The sequence below is a fragment of the Equus caballus genome, chromosome 6 (assembly GCF_041296265.1).
Source record: "Equus caballus isolate H_3958 breed thoroughbred chromosome 6, TB-T2T, whole genome shotgun sequence".
Lineage (NCBI taxonomy): Eukaryota > Metazoa > Chordata > Mammalia > Perissodactyla > Equidae > Equus > Equus caballus.
The window spans coordinates 97880253-97898460 of NC_091689.1; the positions used below are offsets into that span (position 1 = coordinate 97880253).

Genomic DNA, 18208 nt, shown 5'->3' on the forward strand with positions numbered 1-18208 from the left:
GATCTCAGCCCAAGACCGTCCCAGCCCCTCATCTGAGGTGGTCCCCGTGTCACTCCCTTTCCCTCTGTAAGATGCAGGGCCACCGCGAGACCTCAAATGCCTTTGCTGGAATTGGAGAGAGGTGCCCTCTGGCTGTGTCGACCCGTCCCCCTCCTCGCTGGGACGCACGGCAGCATAGAGGGTGTTCCCCCAACTGAGAGTATCTTGTAATTGCTGACTTGGTGTTTGCCAACCTCCCCAGTTAGTTGCATGAGAGCAAAAATCTCCATATTTGTCAGAACTCTGTCTCCAGTGCTTGCTTTGTGGTTCTAACCACGGGCTCGGGCAGTGAGGAAGTCAGCAGGGTCGACGGAGTGCACCGGTGAGTCCTGCGGTGCCCTGATGGATCCCGTCTCTACTGCCCGGGCCCTGAGCGTTTCTCCTGTGTTGTCCTGGTCTCCCCACCAGACCGTGAGCCTCTTAGGGTCAGAGGCCGTGCCTTGCGGTCCTGCGTCGTTCGTGTGGGACCGGATGCAGGGGCTTCTCAGGAGGAATTTGTGTATGTTGATGCCTGAGTCTTTGAATCTCGGAGAAAGGAAGAGAAGTGGTTCTTTTAACACAGGGAAGTCTGGAGGAGAAGGGGTTTCCAGGGAAAGGTGGGTTCAATTTTGAGTTTGAGGCATCAGCTGGACTTTCAGATGAAGATGTCCAGAGTGGCGGGGAGCGTGGACGTGAGAGAGCAGTCGGGCTGAGGGGAAGCCGCAGGCAGGGGTGAAGACATCGATTACTGAGGGAAGGTCCTGGGCGCACGCACGTCACTGATTGGAAGCCTGTGGCCCAATCTGGCTGCACACTTTCTTTTCCCCTCACAGGGTTTTAAAATTTCTCAGATTTGTTGCCTACCTTTAAAAATGTGGAGATGTTCACACAAATTTCCGATTTCCGGTTCCCTTAAAATGTCAGCTCTGGTGCTGTGCTAGGGAGGCGCTCCCCCGAGGGGCCTGTGGGCCCCCACATCACCGCTTCCTGTTCCCTGCCGGCCCTGTTGGCTTTCAAGTTCCTATGGGATGAGGAGCAAAGAGGACTCCAAGCAGCAAACAGTCCCCGTAAGGCCTGGAGAAGTGGGGGAGGGGCTGTGGGGTGAGGCAGGGGCGAGCACAGGGTCAGAGCGCCAGGTGGGCAGAGCCGTCCCATGGGGATAGGGAGGCGACAGATGAGATGGAGAAAGATGAACCAAAATACCACCAATTTTGATGATTAAAACCATCACAGATAGGGCGCAGTGGTTTAAGAGCATGAATTTCAGCATCAGATAAAACTTTGTCCAAAACTTGGCTCAGCCAGTTTGGGGACTGTAAGGTCACCTTTATGGCTACACGACACAAACAACCGTGTTCTTTGCAGTCTGCGGTGGAGCTAACTTCCGGGTGGTGGGTTCAAATGCTACCGTGATCACTTTCCCCACTGAAGCTGTTGTTTTTATAAATCATTTTTGGTAATGCAAGGTTTTCTTAGTACCACAACATTTAGGTCTGCAACATAGTATAACCCAATAAATGGTTAATTGTTAATAAATTTTTTCCAGATGCCGCTTGGAGATGCCCCCACTTCAGATGTCTCTGAAGTGATTTATGTTTTTTTGTAGGGTGACGTATTTTTCATTTTTACGTATAGAAAAACTGAATAATAAAAAAGTTTTATTAGTTTAAGTTCAAATAGCCAGCCCAGAATCTAAATGGAGGCTTTTAAATGTCCTCCTCAGCAGTTACTTTAAAGGCAGGCTTTCCTTGAGGGAGGCGGCGGACCTGGCTGGTCGGTTGTGGGGCTGGGCCTCCCGTGGGGCAGCACCCCTGCTGCCCTCGCCACTGATTCGACCCCAAGCTGGAAGATTACTTTGAGTTAACATGTGCTTACAACCAACCCTGGATGTTTAACAACAGGTCACCTCTTTGTAGATGTTTCTCCCTTACACTGGAAGCAGGGAGAAAATTCTCTTGTTTCTGGTAAAAAAATTTTAGAGAGAAATATACCATTTATCGTTTTCTTGGAAAATCTTTTTGTAGTTATGTCTTCTTAAAAAAGTTATTGCTCATTTATTTTTTTTCCATGTGTCTAAGCAAGATGGATTGGTGGATGGATAGATGGGGAGGTACGTGATAAAGGATAGAGAGCAATATGCTAATTGTGGAATTTAGGTGATAGTATACAGACATTTACTATACAATTTTTAAAATTTTTGTATATGCTTAAAATGTTGGGTGAGGAAAACATTGTTCCAGACAGCTGAAACCACGGTAACTGTGTCAGCAGGTGGAGGCGATGCTGTGAAAGTCGGGCCTGTTATTCAAGCCGCCTCTGATTTCATACCTGGAATCTCACACTTTATTTACCAAAGTGTGATTTCCTTAAAATGCTGGGTTTATGCCCAAGGTTTCAAGGAGAATATTTTCGAGTAATTTTTAAAGAAGTCCCGTCTCTGAGTATAATCTGGACCCTTTCTGAGCAGTGCTGACGTTCCTCCTCTGGGACGCGACTCCGCCCACAGAGCACCCGCTCCTGCGCCCTGCCTCAGTGGTTCAGTCTGCGCCCTGCCTCAGTGGTTCAGTCTGCGCGGCGCCTTCACGCTGCCTGAGCTGAGAGAGGGAGCTGAGCAGCAAGGCGGGAACTCCGCAGGATGTAAGCTCCCTGCCCTCGTCCTCCGGAGGATTTATTATTCCGTTATAACTGGAACTTCCGGTGGATGAACGATGCTCCTCCTCCTCCTGCCCCTTCACTTTATTGCGTTTTCCCCTCTTCATCGCCGTCTCTTCTTCCCTCCAACCCCCGCAACGATGGCGGCCGCGCTAATGTGTTTCATTTATATCCCTGGATAGTCAGGCTTTCTGGAGTATTACTGTGTCCTTCTTTGCATGTGTCTTGGGTTTCTTTGAATTGTGTGCATCTGCTCTCAGTCGGAGGCTGGAACTCCCTGGCGTGGGTCCTTATGTTCTCCTTCTGAAGTGAAGGACCCCTCCAACTCTGGTGACCACAAACCACGCAGTGACGAACGTTCTCACACCGGCCCCCTTGGGACTCTGTGGGAGGTTTTCCTGGGACGTGTGTCAGGCCTGGGGAAAGGACCCAACCGGACTGGAAACCAGTTGGCTGGGTACAATCGAACGACTGGCCATTGCACTCCAGATGTAAACACTCTTGCTCTTTGCTTAATTCACCTGCGTTTCCATGGGCACTTCCTAATGTGGAGAGGGAATTTGGACCTCAGTCTTTCTGTTTTTCTGAGAGAACCTCCGATAAAAGAATAAACTGGAACTTTGGCCACTCTCTTTGGTTTTACTAGAGAGCAATGCTCTGACCTCTCAACGCCTCATGGCATGAGCCACCATTGTAAGAACATTCATTCGTTTATCCATCAGCCAGGTGCTGAGTTACTGCTCTGGGCTGGGCAATCGGCTGCGCACAGGAGGTGGGGTCTGTCTCCAGGTGTTTAATATCGGGAAACACAGCCCCAAGTGTGAGGAAGGTGGGGGAGGGGGAGGACGGGCGGTCAGGGAAAGGGAGCAGCCTGGGCTCGTTCCAGAGACCAGAAAAAGCATGATGCGCTCAGCGAATGGCATATGGTTCAGTATGGTCAGGGCACAGAGTGCGAAGGGGGCTGTGGGAAAAGACAGGCTTAAATAGGGACCCACTCTAAGCTAGAACGTGGCTCTGGTTTGACAAATGCCTCCCTGTTGTTGTCACATGCACATGTACTCGCCAAATGGCCCCACATGTCCTTTCAGAAAATTTGCTCATGCTGTCCATATTACCCTTCCCACAAAGCAAGTCTTTAGACAGTGGGTAAAAGTTTCCTGTGGGCCTTGAAGTAGTTGCCACTTTCCTCCCACAGTTCCATGAGCAAGTTTTGGTGGCGGCAAACTAGTTTAATCACTTTTTTTTTTTTGAGGAATTTGAGCCCTCAGCTAACATTTGCCACCAATCCTCCTCTTTTTTGCTGAGGAAGACTGGCCCTGAGCTAACATCCATGTCCATCTTCCTCTGCTTTATATGGGATGCCTGCCACAGCATGGCTTCATAAACAGTGCATAGGTCTGCACCTGGGATCTGAACCAGTGAACCCCAGGCTGCTGAAGTGGAGCACGTGAACTTAACTGCTGCACTACTGGACCGGCGCCTGGTTTAATCATTTTTGCATCACAATTGTAAAGCTATGTTTCTGCTGAGGTAGTGGGTCCCATTTAAAATGGTTAATAGTAACTGGACAGAGTTGAATAATCAAATTAGGTCCAATTACAAAATAGATTTTTTGAAAATTATTTTATTGAGGTCATATTGGCTTATAACCAAAATAGTTCTTAACCAACAGTGGGCATCAGATGGGGAAGCTTCTCAAAATGCCCCAGCCTTATGCCCATCTCAGTCCTAATGAATACAGCCTCTACAGGGGACCTGGATGTTTGCCTTTAGGAAAAGTTCCTCAGGCATCTGGGTGCACATTCGTGGTTAAAATGAAGTCATAGAGACCCTTCACTTGCATAGAAAAGGACATGTTCAGAAAATTCTAGATTATGTTTGGAATATTTACAGTGGTTCCATTATGATGGTAGAGGACATAAGTCGGAAGTATTTTAGTAAGAATCAATCCTCATAACATGTCCTAGAAATTTACTTTTTGGTAATTTTCCATTGGATCCATAAAGTCAGGGCCGTGATTATAATCAGGAATGAAGCAGTAAATTCCCTCTCCACCTTTGCGTCCTCTTAAATGGGAAAACACATGAATTATCTTCTTGCCTATTGGATCTACCTGGAAGATGTATGGTGCTGGCAAATTTGAGTTGGAGAAATAAGAGATGACTTTGTCATTATTGACAAGTAACTGGACAATTGCAGCCATTGCTCGTATCTCATGAGGCAGCATTGAAGGTCCTGTTGGGGAGACCTTGTAGAAAGAACCTACTGTGGTTTAGATAGGACTTTAGCATCCTTCTCCACAGTCCGCTTTAGTTTGAGCTAAATCACAAATTAATTTATCAAGCAAACATTAAAAAAAAAAAAGAAAGAGAAGAAGAAGAAGAAGCCAGTTGCCAAGAACAATAAAAAAGAATATTAGGTTTGGTAGTGCCGGGGAGGATGGAGAGAAGCGAATAGATTGAGTAGATTTAGGATGTTGAGCTGACAGCACTATGTGATGGATTGCCTGTGGGGGAAGGAGGCAGCGGATGCCCAGGAATCTGTTTTGGACTGCTGGGTGGAATTAACAGACCACGGTAAATAATACAGTTATAATTATGGCGTAAGGCTTTCTACAATGCAAACATAATAAATAGTCATATGACATTTATTACCCTTTAGAACCATAGAATGTTAAGGAAAATTTGTACTAGAATTAGAAAATTTAGAAGAGCTTCTGTCAGGAGATTATTTTTTTTGATTTGTTTTTGTTTTGTGATTTATCTATTTTTTAACGTTTTTAATGAAAAATTTCAAGCGCATACAAAATTAAAGAGAATAGTAATGAAACCCATTTCTCTGAGTTCAGCTTTTTTAGGTTCCACATATAAGTAAGATCATACGGTATTTGTCTTTCTCTGTTTCACTTATTTCACTTAGCATAACGCCCTCAAGGTCTACCCATGTTGTCAGAAATGGCAGGATTTCCTTCTTTCTCATGGCCAAATAATATTCCATTTATGTATATATATATATATATATATATATATATATATATATATATACACCACATTTTCTTCGTCCATTCAGCCATTGATGGACCCTTAGGTTGGTTCTGTATCTTGGCTGTTGTGAATGATGCTGGAATGAACGTGGGGTGCAGATATCTCTTCAAGATAATGATTTCATTTCCTTAGGATATATACCCAGAAGTGGATTGCTGGATCATATAGTAGCTCTACTTTTTCTTTTTTGTGGGAACTACATACTGTTTTCCAGAATGGCTGCACCAGTGTTCATTCCCACCAACAGGGCACAAGGGTTCCCTTTTCTCCACATCCTCACCAACACTTGTTGTTTCTTGTCTTTATAATAATAGCCATTCTAACAGGTGTGAGGTGATATCTCATCGTGGGCGGTTTTTTTCTGCTTTTTTCTCCCCAAATCCCCCAGTACATAGTTGTATATTTTAGTTGTGGATCCTTCTAGTTGTGACATATGGGATGCCACCTCACGACAGCCTGACGAGCAGTGCCATGTCTGCACCCAGGATCCGAACCAGCGAAACCCTGGGCTGCCGAAGCAGAGCGGGCAAATTTAACCACTCAGCCAGGGGGCCGGCCCCTCACTGTGGTTTTGATTTGCATTTCCCTGATGATTAGTGATGTTGAGCATCTTTTCATGTGCCTGTTTGCCATGTTTATGTCTTTGGGAAAATGTCCATTCAAGTCCTCTGCCCATTTTTAAATCAGATTATTTACTTTTTTCTACTGAGTTATATGGGTTCCTTATATATTTTGAATATTAACCCCTTACCAGATATATGTTTTGCTAATATTTTCTCTCATTTGGTAGGTTGCCTTTTCGTTTTGCTGTGTAGCAGCTTTTTAGTTTGATGTGGTCCCACTTGTTTATTTTGCTTTTGTCGCCTTTGCTTTTGGTGCCATATCCAAAAAATGGTTGCCACGACCAATGCCAAGGAGCTTTTCCCCTATGTTTTCTTCAGGAGCTTTAAGGTGTTAGGTCTTGCATTTAAGTCTTTAAGCCATTTTGAGTTAACTTTTGTGGGTGGTGTAAAATAGGGGTCCAGTTTCATACTTTTGCATGTGAATATCCAGTTTTCCTGACACCATTTATTGAAGAAGCTATCCATTCCCCATTGATTATTCTTGGCTCCCTCGTCAAGTATTAGTTGAGCATATATGTATGGCTTTATTTCTGGGCTTTCTATACTGTTCCATTGGTCTCTGTGTTTATTTTTATGCCAGGACCATACTGTTTTGATTACTATGGCTTTGTATTGTATTTTGAAATCAGGAAGTGTGATGCCTCCAGCTGTGTTCTTTCTCAGGATTGCTTTGTATGTTTGGAGTCTTTTCTGGTTCTATACAAATTTTAGGATTGTTTTCTCTATTTGTGTAAAAAATGCCATTGGAATTTTGATAGGGATTGCATTGCATCTATAGGTGGCTTTGAGTAGTGTGGACATTTTAACAATATCAATTCTTTTGATCCAACAACATGAGATATCTTTCCATTTATTTGTGGCTTCTTCAGTTTCCACCCTGGTTAAATTTATTCCTAAGTATTTTATTGTTTTTGATGCTATTGTAAATAGGATTATTTTCTATATTTCTTTTTCAGATAGTTTGTTGTTAGTGTATGGAAGCACAACTGATTTCTGTATGTTGACTTTGTATCCTGGAACTTTACTGAATTTGTTGATTAGTTCTAACAGTTTTTTGGTGGAGTCTTTATCTTCTATATATAAGGTCATGTCATGTGCAACAGAGACCATTTTACTTGTTCTTTTTGAATTTGGATGCCTTGTATTTCTTTTTCATGCCTAATTGCTCTGACTAGGACTTCCAGTACTGTATTGGATAGAAGTGACAAGAGTGGGCATCCTTGTCTTCTTCCAGATCTTAGAGGAAAAGCTTTCAGCTTTTCATCATTGAGTGTGATGTCAGCTCTGGGCTTGTCATATATGACCTTTAATATGTTGAGGTATATTTCATCTAGATTTAATTTGTTGAGAGGTTTTATAATGAAAAGATGTTGAATTTTCTCAAATGCTTTTCCTACATCTATTGAGATGATCACGTGATTTTCATGCTTCGTTTTGTTAGCGTGGTGCATCACATTGATTGATTTGCAGGTGGTGAACCATCCTTAAATCCTAGGAATAAATCCCACTTGATCATGGTGTATGATCCTTTTAATGTATTGTTGAATTTGGTTTGCTAATATTTTGCTGAGGATTTTTGCATCTGTATTCGTCAGGGATATGGCCTCTAATTGTTTTTTCTCATAGTGTCCCTATCTGCCCTTGGTATCTGGGTAATGCCGGCCTTTTAAAATGAGTTTGGAAGCACTCCCTCCTCTTCAAGTTTTTCGGAAGAGTTTGAGAAGGATTAGTATTAATTCTTCTTTAAATGTTTGACAGAATTCACCAGTGAAGCCATCTGGTCCTGGACTTTTGTTTGTTTTGGGAACTTTTTGATTACTGATTCAATCTCCTCACTCTTAATTGATCTGTTCAGATTTTCTATTTCTTCATGATTTGGTCTTAGTAGGTAGCATGTTTCTAAGAATGTCCATTTCTTCTAGGTTGTCCAATTTGTTGGAGTATAAGTGTTCATAGTAGTCTCTTATAATCCTTTGTGTTTCTGTGGTATCAGTTGTAACATCTCCTCTTTCATTTCTGATTTTATTTATTTGAATCCTCTCTCTTTTTTCTTAGTCTGTCTAAAGGTTTGTCAATTTTGTTTGTCTTTTCAAAAAACCAGCTCCTATTTTTGTTGCTCTTTTCTATTGCTCTCTATCTCATTTATTTCTGCTCTGATCTTTGTTATTTCTTTCCTTCTAGTAACTTTGATCTGAGTTTGTTCTTCTTTTTCTAGTTCCTTGAAGTGTAAAGTTAGGTTATTTTTCTGAGGTCTTTCTTTTTTCTTACTGTAAGTGTTTATTGCCATAGACTTCCCTCTTAGACCTGCTTTTGCTGCATCCCATAAATTTTGACATGTTGTGTTTCTGTTTTCATTCGTTTTGAGATATTTTTCAATTTCCCTTTTGATTTCTTCCTTGACCCATTAGTTTTTCAGGTATGTATTGTTTAATTTCCACATATTTGTGAATTTTCCAGTTTTCTTCCTGTTATTGATTTCTAGTTTCATATTACTGTGGTCAGAAAAGATACCTGATATGATTTCAATCTTAAATTTGCTAAGACTTGTTTTGTCGCCTAAAAATCTATCCTTGATAATGTTCTGTGTACATTTAAGAAGACTATGTATTCTGCTGTTGTTGGATGGAATTTCTGTGTATATCTATTTGGTACATTTGATCTAAAGTATACTTTAAGTCCAATGTTCCTTATTGATTTCCTGTCTGCATGATCTATCCATCGTTGAAAGTGGAATATTGAAGCCCTCTGTTATTGTTGTATTGTTATCTATTTCTCCCTTCATGTCTGTTAGTATTTGCTTAATATATTTAGGTACTCCAATGTTGGGTGCATATTTACAATTGTGATAACCTCTTGATGAATTGACTGCTTTGCCTTTATAAGATGACCTTCTTTGTCTCTTGTTACAGTTTTTGACTTAAATTCTATTTTACCTGATACAAGTATAGCTACTCCTGTTCTCTTTTGGTTTCCATTTGAATGGAATATTTTTTCCCATTCCTTTAACCTATGTGTGTCCTTAAAGCTGATGTGAGTCTCTTGTAGGCAGCATATAGTTGAGTCTTGTTTTTTTAATCCATACAGCCAACTCTGTGCCTTTTGATTGGAGAATTTAAAGTAATTATTGATAGGTAAGGGCTTACTCACACCATCTTATTGTTTTCTGGCTGTTTTGCATTTCCCTTGTTTCTTTCTTCCTCTTTTGCTGACTTCCTCTGTGAACTGATGATTTTGGTGGTGGCGTGCTTTGATTTCCTTCTCTTTATCTTTTGCGTATCTACTGTAGGTTCTTCTTTGTAGTGACCAGGAGGTTTACATAAATATCTCGTAGATGTAGTAGGCTCTTGTAGGCTGATGACAACTTAACTTTGATCGCATACAAAAACTCTGTCCTTTTACTGCCTCCTCCACATTCTGTGTTTTCGATGTCATAATTTACCTCTTTTTATGTGCATACCATTAACAAATTATTGTAGCTTTAGTTATTTTTAATACTTTTGCCCTTTAACCTTTATAGTATAGTGATTTACACACCAGCATGGTACAGTATTCAAGTATTCTGAAATTGACTTTATGCTTACCTTTACCAGTGTGTTCTACACTAGTGTGCATGTCTTTAAACTGCACAAACTAAGCCTTAAATCTGTAATGGTCAGCTTTTGAGTCCTTTCTGAGCAGTTGCTTTACAGTGCTTGAAACCTTTAAAGCTTTGGTTTGCATGATGAGAATCTCAGACACATGGCCCTGAGTTTGATCTCCCAACCACAAAGCAGTCTTTTTCCTTTGGCCTCGAGCTCATCACTTTACAATAATGGACCAGCCTCTACAAGCCCCAAGGAGCACTGTGGTGTTCTGAGCTTGTGAACAGAGAGAGGGAAAGAAGGAGAGGTCATGGGACCAGGGTGTGAGCCAGTGAGAGCTTTCTGGGTCTTTGTTGTGGCTGAGACGCAGACACACATGCTCCCCTGACAACTGCAGTGATTGGTTGGGGAGGGGAGAGCCGGGAATCTGGCCTTGCTAGGTCTCCCCTTTCTTGCTCTTTCTGACATGTCAGTGACTTTCTCTGAACAGGAAGAATTAAGTGTTGTTGTTGTTCTAGATTTTGTTTGGGAGTTAGGCTAAAATATAAATTGTACATGGTAGCTCACGGGATGTTAAAGCAGAAATTAACACCTCAAGAATTATCCTCTCATTTATAGATGAAGAAGCTGAAGTTCAGAGAGGTTGTTGTATTTTTCTTGGGGTCTCACATTGAGGAAGCAGCAGAAGTAGAGAAAAGCCCAGGGCTTTATTCCTCCCTCCTTCGCCGAAGCAATTTGATGCACCTTTTACCAGGAGGAACTGGCCTCATTTCTTAGGAGGATTTAGTGACGCACACACAAATCAACATTCAGAAGCCTGTTCTGACTTCCTTTTTATGAGTTTTAAATATAGCATAGTGGCCATTGACAATAAATCTTTGGATTCCAAACTCAACGATGTCCTTCAGCTCCATTCTGCCTCTTGGGACAAGGACATATTTCCATTTTATTGCAAATGGAACGTAAGCAGCTTTACTACACAGCCAGCAGTTTAGCAAGACCATTTTAAGTTGCAAACCTCTCCAGATTTATCTTGAATGAACTTGAGGTTATGTGTGTCTATAACCATTTTCAGTGGTGTGCTCCAGCTGTCTTCGAATGGGCTACAGACAGTTCTCTGCTGGTCTCAAACTGTAAATTTATGCACTCTGTGTTATTTTCATTTTTAGGACCAGATCTTTATGGAAAATGTAGGTGCAGTGAAGCAGCTCTGCAAACTAACCAACAACCTTGAAGAAAGAATAGAAGAGTTAGAAATATGGAACAGAAAGCTGGCCAGGCTGAAGCGGCTGAGCAGTTGGAAGTCCTCAGCCAGTGAGGCGAGCTCCATCAGGTACATGCGGGATGGCCACAGGGATTCGGAGAGAGAAGAGTGGGTGTTTCCATAACCAGATCAATCCGAATGGTCTTTTCCATCCCGCAGCAACCGCTGCTTTCTGATAATTAGGTCCCTATTCCTCTTTCAGAATGTTTTGAAACACAATTGCCTTGTGTGATAATTTTATTATTTTTTCTGTTGCTACTTTAAAATGAAACAAAACATGCCACATCTGTTTAAGAGCAGTTCACAGGAAGTGCTACATTTTAGCAAAAGGATGGCTTCTCCTTTAACGAGGAGAGATGGCCGTTTCTAAATTTAGAAAACCGCGTTTGGTCTCGGGGGATGGGGGGATTTTATTTATTTATTTTTCTTACTTAAGGAGGTAAATGCACATTTCCTGGGGTATAATTTTGAGAAAAAGAGAAATGTAACTTTTAATGCATTCATTTATGCTTACTAAGGCTGTTTTCCACGAAAGGAACTCTCAATTGCCTTCACTTTTCCTTTTCTAAATTACTGCTGCATCACAAAAAAATCATACTGCTGTGCTAGTGACAGCCTGGGCTTTTGTCTATAACTCCTGGAGAGGCATTTGAATAGTAATTAATTCTCTCTCTCTCTTTTCAAAGCAAATTTAGCAGAGCTGTTAATGCATCTTCTCCAAGAAGGCCCATTCCCCCCAAAAACAGCAAGGTAAATAGACTTAAGTTTATAATAAACAGAGGTGATATTTTCTGTACAGGAAAAGTCTTTAGAGAAATTCATCAATAATTTTTTTCTTCATTTATTTGTGGATAGATTGCCTAGTTTGCATCCTTATGCACTTCAGATATTTAAATACTATCCCTCTAATAGACATTAACTGTTTTTTCAAGGAGAAGTCTAGAGAAATGAGGACAAAACATGTTTATTTCAGAAACACTGTAATTGGACACAAATGGGTTCATCTCCCATTGAGTGTGGAGCCAAAAAGCACAGCCAAGGCAAAAGTGGGTGAAGGAAGCTTTATTCCTGGCACAAGCAATGGAGAACACTGGGGCTGGCTCCCGAGCAGTGTCTCCTGAGCACAGCTTGGGCTTCTTTTTGTGGGGAGCGTTCATGAATAATCACGATAGAAGCCCTTGTCATGGCACATAAGAGGGGGGATCCAGCGCAAGCACAATCGTTAATCCTGTGTCTTCATACATCGCATGTATAGAAAATGGCAGCTAAGTCTTGCCCTGGGCAGAGAGTTTACTGTTACAGTGAGATTATGATGACGACAGTCCACTTTAGTTCATTCTGGGGCAGTTTGAGGCAGCTAGGATGGGATTCAGTTAGCTTGCTTGGGGGAACCTTCTTAGTTGGGCTCTTCCTGAAACTGTCCCTCTGCAAAACACTCAACAGATAATGTTAGTTTTTCTGCCAGACCTTTGGTACCCCTTTCTTTACCTGGTTCCCCTGGTTACAACATTATCCTGCCAGTTTTTGTATGTATTGTCCCCATCAGGTGAACTTCGTCAGCCTTGCAGGCACGTGGCCCTGGGCTGCGAGGTCTGTGTGGATGCCTAGACTCCACTTCGTTCCTTATCTTTGACTTCAGAAGACCCCAAAGGGACTGCAGTTAATCCTCAAAGCCCTCTTTTCCCTTTGATATTTAGTACTATACGTGCACATGGAGAATAGATATCCACTTGCTTGCAAAGGTTAAAATGTGATGGCTTTTTTAACGAATAGAGAACTTCACCAGTAGGATCACATTTACAGTAAAAGTGAAGGTTAATCATTTATTAACTTAAGGACACCCTCTCCATTGCAGAGAAGTGTCAGTGAGGGAGCAACTGCAGGCCCCCCTTGCTAGGTGCGCTTCGCGGATGGCTGTGAGACCCAGCCTGCCCCCTCTGATCCGCCAGTGTTCTAGGGTGGCCCTGCCCAGAGGAAGACATTCATGACCTTCATCTACATCCCAGTAAGGGCTGACCTGATGTTTGGGACATTGCCCTAGTTTATTCTCTACTCCTTGTGTCATACTGCACTGAGCTAATCTAAAAGGGTGCAGAAAGAGTTTAATATTCTACCAGAAACTACTAAAACGTTATGCTGCTGACAAGCTTCTTGGTGCACCATCGAGCATAAATACGTGGATAAGCACCTGTGTAGGAGTGTTTGTGGTCAAGTCACTTCACTGCCTCGGAAAGCGGAGATGACAACAGTGTCAGCCTTACACAGACTGTCGATGAGATTCAATGAGCTGGAGCCCTGAGCCCAGTGCCAGCACAGAGCCGGTTGCTCAGTAAACACACAACCTTAAAAATAGTGTGCAGGGAAGCTGCCCTTACAAGAACCAGTTTGCTGTGGGATGGAAGGAATGGTGTCCACGTCCCTGGTGGCCTGATAGGTGTGATCTGCTCAGGGACACCTCTGTACTCCCACTGTGCAGCCGGAGAATCTCTTTTCTGTGCAGTTTTCTCTGAATATTAACTAAAAGGTGCAGTCCCTGAGCGCAGGCCCTGCGTCTGCGGCCTCACTCTGCGTCCCGGGGGCTCGGTTGGTCCTACTCAAGGAGTGTTTGCCAGATGAATGCATGACTGGAGAGCCCAGTCTGAAGGGATGCCCTGAATGCTCACATTGCATGATTCAATGTCTTGTGTGGGTAGGGTGGGGGATTGGGATGTGGACACAGAGTCAGGGACTCATGTAGGCATTAAAGAGCGCCCTTTCAACTCAGGGACCTCTTGCGGCCACTGTCCCAGGCAGACAAAGGGGAGTCAGAGGTGGCCCCTTCTCCTAAGGGTAGCCAGGGAAGGTCAGAAGGGAACAGGAAGAACAGTGGTGGCTGGATGCGATCGGTGGTGCAGAGGCTCCGGGCGCTGCCGGGATGACGCGGGCACCCGGCCTTCGTGGGGCAGTGAGCTTCAGCCAGATAGGAACAGGCTCTGGGAGAGGTTTCAGATGAAGGACACAGCGATGCCTGGAGCTGGACGGCTGCACTGAGCGTTAGGTGGGAGTTGGTTGGGGAGGAGATGAGGCTGGAAATACAGGGCAGGCTCAGCTTCTGGACCACCAGGGCAGGGAGTTCGTTGGGTAAGCCGTGAGACCTTCTGAATAACACTTGCTAAGTTGTATAGTGCTTCCTTTGTTTACAGACGGTAAAAGGGAGGACACGAAGCATTGTGGTTGAGAGCACAGATTCTGGGGCCAAATGTCTCTTGGTTGGTCTGCCTCTGTGGCTTGCTAGCTGTGTGATCTGGGGGAGGAACTTAGCCTTCCTGGCCCTCCTTTCTCCCGTCTCTGAAATGGAGACAGCAGCACCCGCATCATGGGATGGCTGAGGTCATTGTGAAGGTTAAATGTGTTAGTTGCATAAGCTCTCAGGAGCATTTACGGCACCTCATGTGTGCGTGTGTCTACCGTGTCAGTATGTTTAAGCTCACTATTCACTGGTTCTCAGACGTGGCACATGTCAGTCTTCCAGGCGTGTCACTGGGTGTGTGGAGCAGGAGGGGGAGAGGGAAGGGTCGAACATGGATCCTGTCCATTCTCCCACCTCTTGCGGATTCCCTGCCCCCACACCACCCCAAATGAAAACCTTTTGAGTCAGAATTTTTCAGGGAATTTAGGTTTTTAACAAGCTCCATGGTAATTCTCAAGCAGACCATTACCCTGCTAGGTGGACCCACTTAGTAACTCTGAAAGGCAGGCAGGTGTTAGTCATCATTCCTGCTTTATTGATGAGGAAAATGAGGATCAATGACGTTTAGATGACTTGTTCAGGACTCGACTCCAAGTCTGACTCCGGGTCTTGGGCCATTTCCCTGTACCAGCTCAGAGGGTTTTGAGGAAAACCATGGAGATTACAGTAATCCGGCAGAGGGGGAGTCGCTTGCATGGGGAAGTGCTTATCCTGAGGCCAATACTATTTAATTCTGAGTTCCTCCTCCATGCTCACTGTTAGCATGTCCTCGGGGCAGTTCCAATGAGGCGCAGGAATGGTGCAAATCTGCTGGTTCCCGGTGTTCTCAGTGACCCCCAGCTGCACTCAGGGAAGACTCAGTTACCATAGCTCTAAGGGTTTGGGTACTCATTAAAAAGGTTAATCCCCCATCTTCCCCCCCCCCCCCCACATATTACATTGAAGAACATTTTCTTTATTCAGATAGCCAGCCCAAGAAATTCACACAAAGACCAATTTTAAGCTGTTTCTTAGCCACTGCTGTCCTCCAATTTGTTTCCGACTAGTAAACATGATTCTACCCTGCACCCCAGGAGGAAGCAACAGAACACTACCTATCACATTGGCAGGAAAATTCGCGTCTAAGGCGCGCCCTGTCTGAGTGGGCAAAGATCTCGTCTCTCCAGCAGATTCCCCGCCGGCTGCACAGCTGTCTGTCCTGTCGTTCTTGGCCCATTCCTCATATGCAAGTTTTTATACCAATATGTATCCATCCTAAAGGCTTGTCTCATTGTTTCCTAGAGACTGTAATTGACTGATTATTACGTTCCCTACACTGTTGTACATGGTGCTTAAGGAATATTTGTTGAATGGATAAAAGAATAAATAAGACACAAGCCAGAACTGTCCTTAAAAATAGGTGGCAGAATTGGATACCAATGTATATGATTTAAGAAGTACTTAACAGTATTGCCTGCCACAAGAATCTTTTCCGTGGTTTGTCCTGATGCCTGAAATTCTTCCATTGGGGTTTATTCCATAATGTCTTGAAGACCTTTTGATTTTCAACAGTATGCTATTAAAGGAGATGGACGTCTGGGTTCTGACGGGATCTTGTCTGGTAGGTCCTCTTCTCTCATGAAACTTCAAGAATGAGCGCTGACTGGATGGCGCAGACGCCTGTCCCTCGGGAGGTCGGGGAAGACAGATTGCTGTAGCCTCGAGGTCAAGGAAAGGGAGGGGCTTGAGACGTTCTGGAGAGACAGAGAGGAGGAGGGAGAGGTGGTTAAGGAGCCTCCTCCGTCCCAGGGGGGCAGCAGAGGTCAGCCTCCAGCATCCTTCTCACAGGTGGTCGCGGATTCATCACTGCTCATCACTGAATCTTTTTGTAGGTTTATTTTTCAGGAAAAAAACAGTCGTGTCCTAACTGGGTTTTCCAGACCTTGGTTATAAGTCTCATTGCTGTGATGGCATTTTGGTAAGAAAACCTCATTGTTATGCTGTGTCAAGCTCTTTTTTCTTCCCGTCTTCCTTTCTCACACGCCAAGGGGTACTGACCTTCTGTTTGCTCCGAAGACCAGGAGCCCTTTAAAGGGGGTGTTGACCTTTGATTCAGCTTGGCGATGAGGGAGCCCTTAATAAACTCATCCTTTGAAGAAAAGCAGCACAGGCTTCCTGCACTGAGGTGTGAGATGAAGGATGATCTTTTTTCAATCATCTGATGTTTTTAACAGCTGCCTGTGCCTTTCACGTGTGTGTGTGTGTGTGTATTTTTTTGACTCTCTGGAGTAACTTTCTCAAATTCTTTGTTCTCCCTCCTGTCTACTTGGAGGAAAAGAGTGAGTAAGCATTCAGGTACAGTCCACTGTCCCCTGGACACTCCTATTTATTCGGATTCTTCTGGATTCTTCAGTGGGTACTTCACACCAACGGGACTAGGAGATTACCCCAAGATGGACAATGTGGTGAAATTGCAGCCAAATTTGCTAACAGCTAAAGAAAACAAACACAGGAAGGACAAAGTATTTGCTGTGCGAGCATCGGGTGCCTTTTGACCACTGTGCCCCTCTGCAGGGAGGGGGCCCTCCCTCACTGGGATGGGGAGTCCTCCTCAGGCCTCTGGTCTTTGGGCTCGGCCAGCTGTCCTGACGGCCCCTCAGCCTTTGAGCCCTGGTCATCTTGCCTCTGTCCTCCTGGCTTGTTTTTAGTCTGCTATCCACACGGTGAAAGGGGTATATCTGTCCCTTGGAAAATGCTCCGTTAGTGTGGGAAAGGTCTAGATTTGGGCCCTGTCTCGGGGAGACAGTCGTTCTCAGAGGCAAAGAAAGGGACGGGGCCAAGGTGCTTCAGTGCCTGGATCTCAAGCAGCTTCCCAGCTGTAGAGGACAGTGGGTCTCTCTGCACCCTTCTCTCCCCATTGCATCTTAACTTCTCACTTGCTACTGCCCACTGTGGGGAGCACCCCACCTGTGTGACCCCACAACACAGGACTCCCTCTGGAAGCCGTTGCAGTTTCTCACTCTCCTCCGTGAGCTTGTCTTCTGCTGGGATTCCCGAGTCAGGAGAGCATGAGAGTCTACCTTTCATAGACGTACTTAGCATCCTCTAGAGAGATTCCCGTGAAAACCCAACGGGAATGTTATAGGAAGTGTAATTCTGACAGAAAGAGACTGCTTTTTAAATGTGCTTATCAGATCTTATGAATTCCAACATTGTCGACCACTAAGACCACAAATGGGAGAAATTAAGTGTATTACCTTGTTTCTGGCCTTTGTACCCTAGAAGGGTCAAAACCAGAGTTTGTCCCCAAAGAAAAGAGCAGATGTACGTTTCATTCTGCGATCCAAACGTTCTCTGGGCTGTGTGTTGAAGCAGATGCCAGAGACAACTCAGAGAGTATTTAAGGGCCTGCGATAGGGAGGCAGAGAGTGGGGGCTTTGGGGGCTGGACCACAGCAAGCAGTTGCCAGGCAACAGCACGAGTGCTGTCTGCAGGCGTCTCTGGGGCTCACACCACTTCCCCAGGCTGGGCTGTGCCTGCTGAGCGGTGACCAGCGGTGGCTCTAGGAATTCTTTCTTCAGCAGTGGAACTCAAACGTGTGCATATTTTTTTCTGTATATTTAATGATACTAAATTCACCACCTTTGATGGGGAAGAAGATAACAGGAGCTGAGTCCAGGGGACCAGGTGTGACATCAACTGGCAGAAGTCCAGTGAGGTCACCCCGCGTCAGGCCCCACAGATAGCAGGGTTGCAAAGTCACCAGCAGACTTTCTTGTTCGGCGGGTAGGAGAGTTCTGAAGACACCTCCAGGAGAG

At 44.3% G+C, this 18208-nt stretch overlaps 1 protein-coding gene across 4 annotated transcripts in view; it reads left to right on the forward strand.

Annotated features, from left to right (window-relative positions):
- Positions 1 to 18208, forward strand: part of MYRFL (myelin regulatory factor like) — a 118834-nt gene that overhangs the window by 87371 nt on the left and 13255 nt on the right. For all 4 annotated transcript variants that reach the window (XM_070271928.1, XM_070271927.1, XM_070271926.1 and 1 more), the window contains 3 exons: positions 11088 to 11251; positions 11869 to 11932; positions 16283 to 16368. In XM_070271928.1, coding sequence (XP_070128029.1) covers positions 11088 to 11251; positions 11869 to 11932; positions 16283 to 16368 — 314 coding nt within the window. The remainder of the gene's footprint in view (positions 1 to 11087; positions 11252 to 11868; positions 11933 to 16282; positions 16369 to 18208) is intronic.